The sequence below is a fragment of the Phalaenopsis equestris genome, unplaced genomic scaffold, assembly GCF_001263595.1.
Source record: "Phalaenopsis equestris unplaced genomic scaffold, ASM126359v1 Scaffold232799, whole genome shotgun sequence".
NCBI lineage: Eukaryota > Viridiplantae > Streptophyta > Magnoliopsida > Asparagales > Orchidaceae > Phalaenopsis > Phalaenopsis equestris.
In genome coordinates, this window is record NW_018250760.1 from 405519 (window position 1) to 417293 (window position 11775).

General features: G+C 35.5%; 1 protein-coding gene across 1 annotated transcript in view; it reads left to right on the forward strand.

Annotated features, from left to right (window-relative positions):
* Positions 1–11775, forward strand: part of LOC110038419 — a 76415-nt gene that overhangs the window by 16369 nt on the left and 48271 nt on the right. Inside the window, exons 3-4 of the mRNA XM_020743266.1 lie at positions 5541–5605; positions 7114–7183. Coding sequence (XP_020598925.1) covers positions 5541–5605; positions 7114–7183 — 135 coding nt within the window. The remainder of the gene's footprint in view (positions 1–5540; positions 5606–7113; positions 7184–11775) is intronic.

The window sequence follows — 11775 nt, forward strand, 5'->3', positions numbered from 1 at the left end:
AGGGACTGGCGCGGCATCGGGAAGGAAGGCCGCGGGCAGAAGAAGAACAGGGAAGGACGGACGAGGTCAACGCTTCCCTCGCGTGGAGGAGGAAGAGCTCGCACGGCTCGAGACCGAGAAAGGGAAAGTGCCGGACACGCGAACGGGAGAGTTGCGGGAGACAGAGCTCGAGCGCAGGGGAGTGTTAGGGGTTAAAGAGGAAAGGGGGAGTGACAACAATACTATTTTTGATGCAATATTTGTATTAAAACTGGGTTAATTAATATATATATAAATATATATATGTATATATATATACATATGTATATGTACATACATATGTATATATGTGTATATACATATTTATATATGTGTATAACGACGACGTCGTCGATAATCGGGTCAAAAACATGTCAAAATTCAAATTTCACAAAATTTCGACCCGCGATTGATCGCTTCAAAAAGTTTACTCGAGCCTTCGACAGGTAACAGTGCAAACGATGCGAATTGCGGCGATCGGATACGTCGACTCTTCGAATTGCGAAGTTTTGTGCGCGGGGGGGCGAATTGTGCAAAAGGCCCCCCTGGGGGCCCGGAAAGGTCCTATAGGAATCCCTTTTGGGCTTCCTCATGTCGGTTTCATCCTTCTAAGTGCTAGAAGTCGATACCACACACGCGAAGCTCCAAAAGAGGACGGAAGTAGGTCGAACTAAAACGAGGCGGGTCCCACTTCTAAGGTTCTAAGATAGTCGCAGGAAAACCCCTAAGGCTAGATCCTAACTCTCATGAGAAATACTAGACCTCACGAAAATTGAGGTCAACACTCATACATCAATATGAATTAGTTCTAGTGAAGAGGAAGACTTGATAGTAGATACAAAAAAAGGAAGTTTGTGACTCTTAGTTATTTTGCACGAATTACAATGTAAGTATTTATAAGAAGTGCGTAAGAAGGATTTTTGGAGGCGATTATTGATTGCTTTTTGAGTGATGGATGTCCAAGTTGTTGATGCCATAATTGCGGAATGTGTTGAGCCGAATCAGAGCAAGTGGTGTTGATGATCGCTTGATGGATAGAGCGATGACGTGATAGAGATTGCGGATGTTGGGGCCTTTAAGGATGGTTCGATTTGTCTTTAGGTCGGTGATGCAATGACCATCGAAGGTGAAAGTAATAGGGTAGGAGTTAGCTTTGGTTAGTTTATGAAAGGAGATGAGGTTATAAATTAAGTTGGGAATGTGATGTAGTTGGTGTGGGTAGAGCTTACTCATGGGGTTGGGTAGGATCCATTGGCTAACTTGTGCAATGGGGAGTTATTGTTCGTTCCCAACAGTGACGGTGTTGTCTCCATTGTAGTCTTTGGCTTGTATGAGATGGTTCGGTTCAACAATTAGGTGCTCGGTAGCACCACTATCAAGACACCATTTAGCATTGATAGAGTCAGAGTTTGAGGCGTCTATTACTGTCTCCATTGTAGGAGTTTGGTATGATTTGTCAAGACGGAACCAACACTCATTTTGTGAAAATTTCACAAATCAAAGGGACTTTGTTGGTGTGACTGGAGTTTTGGGTACTTTGGTTGGAGCAAGAGGCAGAACTGTTTCGGTTGTTGTTGGATGTGTAGGAGGTGTTGTAGTTTCTTCCTCGGCCTCGGGAGGCGGCAAGAGTAATTGGAGGTGACGCTTCCGTAGCGCTTTCGTTTGCGAGATTGATTTCTTTACTGCATAGCAGTGTGTAGTGATCGTCGAGTGAGATTAGTTAAAGGTTTTTGCGGATTGCTGTTTTGAAGGCATGATAAGTAGCGTGAAATCCATTGAGGGTTTGGTGAATGATGTCCTTCGGATTTAGGGAAGCTCTGATGACTATGAGAGTGGTGACTTTGGCTTTGATTTTGAATAAGTATTGGGTCATGGGTTTATCTAACATACTGAGATTGTGGAGCTTGTTCTTAAGTTGGATGATCTTGGAGTGGTTAGAGGATTAGAGTTGGTGCTTGATTGTTGTCTAGATATCATGCCAAGTGTCCACAAGTGGTACCTATAATAGAATGAATGAGGAGATTGTTGTGAAAAACGACGACAATAAAGCTAAAATTAGAATGAGAAATTCAAATAAAAAAAAAACACAACGGAACACATAAATTTATGTGGTTTGATAAATTGTCTAAGTTTATGGAGTTGCAGAAGATTTTATTAGCTTGAGGATTACACCCATCGATCACCTCGACGATTACAAGAAATCTCTCTCTCTTCCTTCCCTTCTCTCTCTACCTGCAAGCCGCACGGAGGAAGAAACAAAAAGAGCAGCAGCTTGCAATTTCTTTCTTCCCTTAGGCAGAGCATCAAACCAACACAGGAAGCCGTAGCATGTGATTCCTTTCCCTGTAAGGCCAATGCTCGAGAGAGATTACAAGAGGAGCTGTAACATGCCTATTTATTAATTCCATCAAGCTGCTAGACCTATTAAGGAATTAATCAAATAATTAATGAAGCCCATTAATTATTTCTTTTTCTTTTCTGCAGCAAATCATAGATGACGGGATTCATGCAAGAAAAACTATAGATGATTTTAGAGAAGGAATTAAAATCAATTACTTTAGCAATTAATTTCGAGTATCAAATTCAATTTGCTGCCAAACATGAGAAACTGTCAATTTGAACAATGGATCAATTTCCATATTTTCAACAAATTTCCCACTTAGAGATAGGTACACTATCTGTATCATCCACTTGTTGCATCATCTACTGCTGCATCGCCCTTTTCTTCAAACGTGATATCCTTCACATCTGCAACTCAAAACTCATTGTCTTCATGCTAGAAGACTAACTGAAGTTGAGTAAAATTTTAGTTTCTGAAGAGTAACACCTTTAGTTGAGATGTCAGCGTCAACGTAGCTTTCTACCTCCAAGCTCTTTCCTTCGTTACTCATGTATCTGCTTACAACTCCATTCACATGAACAATATCCTACCTCTGCTGAAGGTCTTTTTCAACAAATCTAGCCTTGTACCTCATAAAGCCATCACTCTCAGTCTTCACCCAGTACACTCATTTGTTGCGCAATGTCTTCTTCCTTGGTGAAAGTTCTGTCAGCTTCCAAGTCTGATTCTCTGACAGGGAATTCATCTCCTTCTTCATGGCTAACTCCCACTTGCTCGAATTTTCATTTGGCAAAATTTCTTCATGGTTCTGACTCATGTGACCAAGTCTGCAATGCCACAGATTTGTCATGCTCTTTGCAACTGTAGTAGCAACAGTGTTGAGTCAACCTGTAGTCATATATAATGTGTCAGTTTTCTTACCCCGAGCCAGTACTAATGTTTGTTGGTAACCTTTCAGGTGCTATCTGAGAAGATTACCGAATGACCACTCTCATTCAACTGCCAACATGGAATTAATCATGGACTTTGTAATCCTCTATCTGCTTTCTCCAGTAATCAAAATTTATGCCATTAAGTTTTTCGATCTCTGATGTCATCACTTCATCTACAGCCATCACTTTCCCCCAAATCCGAACCATGGTTCTAATATCAGTTGTTGTGAAAAACAACGACAATAAAACTAAAATTGGAATGAGAAATTCAAACACAAGAAAAAACACGGTGGAACACACAAACTTACGTGGTTTGACAAATTGTCTATGTCCACGGTGTTACAAAAAATTTTATTAGCTTGAGGATTACACCCGTCGATTACCTCGACGATTACAAGAAATAATCTCTCTCTCTTCCTCGCTCTATCTGCAAGTCGCACGGAGGTAGAAAAAAAGAGCAGTTGCTTGTGATTTCTTTCTTCCCTTAGGCAGAGCACCGAAAGCTGTAGCATGCGATTCCTTTCCCTGTAAAGCCAACGCCCTAGAGAGATTAAAAGGGGAGCTTTAACATGCCTGTTTATGAATTCCATAATGCTATTAGACCTATTAAGGAATTAATCAAATAATTAATGAAGCCCATTAATTATTTTCTTTTCTCCTTCTGCAGTAAATCATAGATAACGGGATTAATGCGAGGAAAGCTGTAGATGATTTTAGGTAAGAATTAAGAGCAATTAATTTCGAGTATTAAACCTAATTTGCTGTCAAACTTGAGAAACTGCGAATTTGAACAGTGAAACGGTTTCCATATTCGCTTCAAATATAACAGAGAAAAGAGCTGCTACTAGGTTTTGATCTATCAACATTCATTTGGTGAAATAAAGATTGAGAAGGGGAACGTCGTTGCTGTTGGGTATGTGCTCTGCTGGACAGGAGCAGGAGCCGCCGAGGAAGCTGTCATACCCCTTTGTTCGAAATAATTCGAGGAACTATGTCTTCTAGGTCAGGTGATTGTCGGGGGTGAGCTGGGTGGAGACAAGGCTTCAGATGTGGCTCATGGTGAACTTCAGTTGGGTAGGTATTAGGTTGTCGGTTGACAGAGGAGTTTTTTGATTTGTGGGTTTTCCGTTGGAGGAGACACTGGAGGAGAAGGATGCCATGTCGCAGGGAGGAGGGATGGTGCCGTAAGGCTATGATAGCTCTAATACCATGAAGAGTATCGAGAAGGAGAGAACAGGAAGAAGGCTAGCAGCTTTTCATTAAAACCTTTATTTACTTTATGATGCAGTAAAGCAACATATAAAGCAGATGTGAGTTTTTAGTCGGTTACAAGAGGAATGGCCATGATTAATTACTTAAAGTCGGGCAATTGCTGTAGGCGTCGTTATAGTATTGACAGGATAAGAAATTAAACTTTTTTTTATGGTTTAAATCAAATTCTTTGGGTGTAGCTTCTATTACTGACATGTGAGAGTAGCAACTTTAAGGGAACCTGCCTGTGGTTTTTTTGATGCAATGCTAACGCGTGGCAAAGAGTGATACTGAGTGGCCACTTTGTTTGGACCATGTTTTCTTGTGATTGCATCAGCATGGCGAGTCATTTGGATATATAGCCGGCAATGGCATTAATGGAGAATGGAGATCATCCTCTTAGACAGCTGTTATGAAGTCTGGTGTTAAATTATTGTAAAAGGGCATGCTAGGGCTGTTTTTAGTTCTAAACCTTTTTTTTCTGCATTCTATATTAGCCTCTTTTAAAAGTTTTCCCCTCTTGTAATTATAAATTCTGCTGTCTACTGCAGTCTTTTTATAGTTGATTTTGAACTGTAGTAATGGTACTTGAAAAATGATATTCTTGTGTTTGTGTTTACTAGCCAACCCCACTTAATGGGATAAAGGCTTGTTGTTGCTGTTGTTGTTGTGTTTGTGTTTACTTCTCTCAGCTTGTGTCCTGAATCTTTAAGGCACTCATTTATTTATTATTGTTAAACAATTATCGTTGCTTTACCTTTTCTGATTTAGTCTATCCTAGCGAGACATTAGTTTGTGAAATGTTGTTTTTCTATGTTGTGCACAATTTGACTTGTTGCATTTCTCTCATGGGGTCTCCGCTTGTTTTTCATTTCAGCATTTTTAATTTTTTGTCACGATTTTATAGAAATCTTCTAAAGAATCTCTTGTTTGATAGGTATATTTTTTGATTGAACTGCACTATATGGATAATGGTGACTTTTTCCTGCCTTTTAAAGCTGCTCAAGAGGCTGAGTCAAAAAGCTTTCAAGAAGGTTTTCGCGGTGCATGGTTCCGATGCAAGGTAGATTTAAATGGCATATTTACACTACTTTTATCATGGATACTAGGTTGTGAATACACTATTATTGACCTTTTTTTATTTCATTATGCGTGCCATTACGTTTTTCAGAGGGCGTTTTCATAATTCTGTTATTTTGTTTAAGTGATAGCACCGTTGTTTGTGTAAAGTGAGATTTGAACTTGTGGGATTTCGTTTGTTTGATTTTTTCACACAAACTTGCCAACTCAATCTGGGAAATTAGTTTATTATTTGTTTACACTAGTATGGTATTCTTGCATGGTACTTTCCTAGAATGGGCAGCCTCCGGCATCCTGTTTTTCCTTCTAGGATTGTATTTTACTGCGAGAATGTTCTCCGGCTGTAACTCATCTCGAGGTGTTGTGTACCTTTCCTTTATTGCTTGCTGCTGTCCAATCTGTCCTCCGCTGCTTGCGGCCATCCTTCCTGCACATCTCCTTACTGCCGCCTACCTCTCCCACACCCCTTCTGCCTCCAGCTGCCAACCTCCCAGCTCTACTCCAGTAGCTAGTTTCCCTCCTCCAGCTGAAGGTTTGCTGTAATCTGCTTCCAGCCTACTCCTCCAGCAGCCAGTTTCCCTATTCCAGCCTCAGGTTTGTCGTAGCCTGCTCCCAACCTACCCCTTTCAGCCGATAACCAACTACCTAACCCCTCCTTACCTATACCGATTTAATCACCTCCACTACATTCTGGCACCTATTTCGCCTGCCATCCCTTACCCATGCCATCTTGTCGCTGTTCCACCTGCTGTCCGGCCTCGCCATAACAGGATTCTAGTGTTGTGTTGTGTTTTCTTCCTCTTCTGAGACTTGATTGTAACCCGCCGTTAATAAAGTATGCTTTTCTATTGGATTTTGGATTCTTTGGTATCACCTATCCTCATTCATAAATAAGCGGTCATTGATTAAGCATCGGCATAATTTAATTTTTATTTTGTACCTATACTTTTTCCCCATTGATGTCTCTCTTAGGTTCTCTTTAGAGTATTTTTCTCTTTATTTGAATTGTCTTCGTAACCTTGTTTGACTTCCCTTTAATTGTCTAGCAGGTTCAATTAAATTCTTTATGGACCAATATGTCAAGTTATCTCTAAGATTTAACCTCTCTTCTACTGTGGGACTAGTTCGTATCTCTAGGAAGGTGGTGTTTTTTTTTCTTCCTTGAGTAACGTTGGATTCAGCACTTAGCTGCCTTTTCCTTCTTATTTTCTTAGAAATGCATTGGTTATACCACTATATCCTGAAACATGGTTCATGTCATCAATTATGATTGCAGTAAGATTTTGTTTCCCTCGAAGTTTAGGCTTCCATAGATTTTGAATATGCCATAATGAACTGTATTTTTCATCTTTTCTTGGCTTTCACTATTGTGTTAGCTTTTTTATTCCTATCATCTTTATAGCTTATTCGTTGTTAAGAAAATCATTTGACTAATTCTGAAGTTTTATGTATTTTGGTTTTTTCAGTTCTAATCATGATTACTTTGACCAGATAAAGGAGATATCTTCTAGAAAAGGGGTTCTTTGGCATTGTTTAGAGTATTTTGATTACCCCGATGAGAGTGAGTATTTTCTTTGGCATTGTTTAGCACTATATTGTGTTGTCTTTACCTTTTTTTTACTTTTATCTGCATTGTGTTCAATTAAATGCTCTCTCATGGCAGTGACGTGTCAGTTGTTGCATAATGATGAATTTAAAGCTCCATAGCTAGTTAGTGGAATATGTTTGCTTCACATTTATCCTATTCACGTTTATTGACTAATTATTTTCTAGGAACTGATGTCCTAGTTTGGAAGCTTGGAATTTATTAAGGTAGGAATAGACAATTGGATGTTAGATACATATTAATCTAAATTTTAAAATAATTTAAAAACAACTTCAAAACATTTAAGAGCCACTAAATATGAAATTTAAGTTCACATCCAATTCTTATAAAAGTCATGCTAATACAACAATTATTGTAAATAACTTAAATGAAGATTCAACCAATTCCTTGGAGTATCAATTTTTATTTACTTATTTTCTATTAATAAGAATTCTTTTGTTTGTTATTTAACTTCGAGGAGCTTCACCAGATATAAAAATTTAGTAGCATGTTGAGTTATACGATAATTGATAACTCAGTTGATAATTAGAATTCTATAATATAACAATTTTAAGTAACATAATAAACAGGCGGCAACTTACATCAATAAAAAAAAAAAGTTTCTTAACGAAATGTTAAAATAGGTACATCAATATTTCATTAAAAAAGTGTAGATATTATTAAATTTATCATTTGCTAAAGATATTTATAAAGTAATTTATCATAACATAACACATTTTATCTTTTAAGTAAATCTACTTATCAAAAGAGTGCTGTCAAAAATTGTATTGGTTTAGATACTGTTGTTTTATTTTCATTTTCAAACCTTTTTTATTTAACTAATATAATCATATATTTTATTTTAATATATTTTTCTTTATACAGGTTAATATTTTTAGTCAACATTTAAACCTTATGAAAGCCTTTATAAAATTAAAACAAAGCAACTGCTGAATTGTGACACAATAATAACTAAAAATTTTAAACTCTGATAAATTCTTTTATGAAAGCATATAATCAAATTGTGTTGCATTTGGAAGAAAACGTTTATTAATTATGATGGAAAATTTTAATTATCCATTTAACCTTAAATGACGGTTTTTACATTTTAATCCTCATCTTCCATCAATGGAGTTTCTATGATCATGCATATAAAATGCCCCTATTATTGATCTTATTTTGTATGTTCAAGAATCATCATTCTTAAAACCAATCTCTTATTTTGAATTTTTTTTTAAATCAATAAAATCTTATTTATTTATTCTTTTCTTTCAACTTGTTGGTTTGCACTATTAATCTTTTAAATATTCAGCTAACAAAATTATAATAGACTTATTTCAAACCAATATTTGCATTTAAACTTTTCATTTAAATGCATAGTTTAAATGGTCTTCCCCTTTCCCAAGTTTGTTTCTCTCTTCTTTTTTTATTCAATCACCTCTCATGTCTTTTAAATTTACTCCTCCTCTAAACCAAAACCCTCAAATGTTTCTTTATAAAATCAAAGTAATAATATAACCTTAAATTGAAGAATTTGAAAAAAATGAAACCCAGTGTCGGTTCGGTTGAACTAACACTTGTTGGTTCCATTGATTATTTTCTTTGATAGTCTCCCTTTATAGAAATTCACCCTCAAAATATGAACAATATAGTAATAATAACTTAATTAAAGGGATGTGGTTAACATTACTGCATCTTTTTCTTTCTCGCAGGTTCCAATTTTTTTCTAACCTACTATTCCATTTTATTTGTGCCAATGGAATGTCTCAATTTCCGAGTCATTTAACATCATATTCGAATATTTCTCAGGTTTTATTTAAGTTAGATTAGGTTGTATGTTATGAAATCTATGATACCTTTTCTTTATTCATCGATTATTTATTTTGGTAGTTTGCATGTGTTGATAAAACTAACCTGTAAATTATATTTCAAATTTTTTAATAAATTCACCATCTTTATATTCCAATTGTCTTTGTTTCGTACCATAGTATTTTCATGGTTGATCATATAAAACCTTCAATTATCTATAATTAGATGAATTTTATTGTTAGTGTTATCTACTAAGTCTATACAAATTACTTCGTTTTTCGATTTCAACCTAACACAGGGGCATCTTGCATTAGTTTTTTTCTTACAAACCTTTTGAAAATTGTTTAAATAGTGAACCCAAATAGGATTGAGCTCTGGTACCAAATGAGACCGAAGAAGGGAGGTGGTTTGGAGAAGATTCAACAATAACAGTAAAGAAGGCAATCTGAGTAAAGGAAATAAATAATCGGAAGAAAGACGAGATGTACCAATCAAATAAAAGATACGATATACAATAGTTTTCTACTCTCACGACCAATCAAGATACAAAAAATACCACCCGAATGATTGACGAAGGAAGGAGACCCGTAATGCTACCACCAATAATGGATGAATATAGCTGTCACCAACCAACACCTTGGATACAGTTTCATCCCCATCCAGGAACCACAAAGGGAGCACAAACTCTCACAAAACTCAAATGAACAAAAGGATTCCTAATGCGATAAACAATTATATATGTATAATCAACAAAGTACCTAGACCTAATATGAACAAATAGATGGAAGTACCCTGATTGCTATATATGTATATTCCATTTGCTAAACCTTTTGAAATTTAAACCCTATATTATATTTGTCCTCTTATACAACATTTTTGTATCTTTTCCGTATTAATATATTTGCCCTTGGGCTTTATATATATCATAATTCTAATAAATTCAAACCAAAGATAAAATATGAATATTTCTCTTGCAACGACGCTTATGTTGCACTTTGCTTTCTCCATGCCCCTCACTTGCTGCTCTTTGTATTTAATATGGGAACCCACAAGGGATTAACCTCCTTTAAACAAATGGAATTGACTAGCTTTGGTTCAAATATCTTTTTTTCTTTTCTTTTTAATGTCTTGTTATCAAATAATTAACACTTATTTTTGGAAAAAAAATTAATTTAAAATCATTTTAAAAATCATTAAATTTTAAATTATTAAATAAATTTCATTATTAGTAAAGTATTAAACTCAAATTTAGTAATAATATTTGAATTAAATATATTAAGTTTTTGAGCTATTATAATCACTCCAACGTATTAAACTTTAGTCCTCAAAAAGTGTATTTCTCACATTATACTTAAATAATTTAAACCTTCCATCTCTTTATCATCATGAGATAAGTATAAATCATAACGTTATTAGGATTAATATAGGTTACATATCTAACTTGATATGTCAAACCTTTTGATAGAAGATAATATGACTATAACAACATTCATCTGACGTAAAGTGAAAAGATTATAATAATTCTCATTGAAATTTATATTTATTAGCATCGACAGCAGCACTCTTCAGTCACTTGCTGCGTTAAGGCATAAACCTAGGTTGAATATTCTGCATAATTTTATTTTTAATAACAGTTTCTACTGGCCTCTTCTGCTAGTAAGTCTATCATCATAGCTTCTCTGAGTTGGATCCCTTTCTGATTTAGCATTTTTGTAAACTTTTGAGCATGATTGAGATAGTTTCTCACCTGATGTAGTGATTGTAGACATAATTAACATACTTGGGAGCGGATTAAACATTCTCGTCAATGTAGCTTTCCACACTTAATATAAGGTTCTATGTGAGTATTGCCAGTTTAACTATTGATTCCATTTGTGTGAGATTGCTTCTGATTGAAACCTTCTGATTAAATTGTTTAAGTTGCCTCTTTAGCGCCCTTCCTCTTATGTAACATTTTAAGTTTTTGAGTAATCTGAAATTCAATTTTCACACTTTTGGTCCTCTTCAATACGAAGTAATCGCGGATTCTTAAAGTTATCCATAACCGACTAATCGAATCATTCATATCGGAGAGAAAGAGCTGGCTCATATCCTTTGATGTTGAAACGACTCAATAGTGTTGTGAACTTGGTCTCCTACTACATTATTGACTTAGTTTCTTTCACCAATCTAATAAAATTTTCATGCATCCATCTTTTAGTTGAAAAGGGCACAAAACATTCCCTGAGCATCTCAACAACATTCTCTCACTTAGCCAGAATATTTGGTATATCACCTAACTTGTTTTGACACTCCTCGTCACCAGTTTTTTAGCTTTCCCATCTAATGCAAATGTAGCTAACGTCACCTTTCTCTCATCAGGACTAGACATACTATTCAAGATCTTCTCAATATGCAATGACTAATTTTTTTCTTCAATTATTCTCTTAGTTTCCTTGAATAATGATGACCACAAATCTTAGTATAACTTCAAATATTTATCCATTATAACAACACATTACTTTCACTAAATTGATACTTTGAATTTTGAATCAGCCGTATCACCCTCACCATCGTTATGGTAAGGGCATCAGTGTTCATTGTAATAGTAGGTGGTAATCCATCTCTCTTCATGCGCATGCTTTCTATCTCTTTTTATGCATTTATATGTCTAGATTTTTTCTAATCATAGTTAGCTCAAACCTCAAACTAGTTTTTACAATTTTTTTTAAGTTATCCTAATGACTGTTACATATGTATATATATATATATATATATAT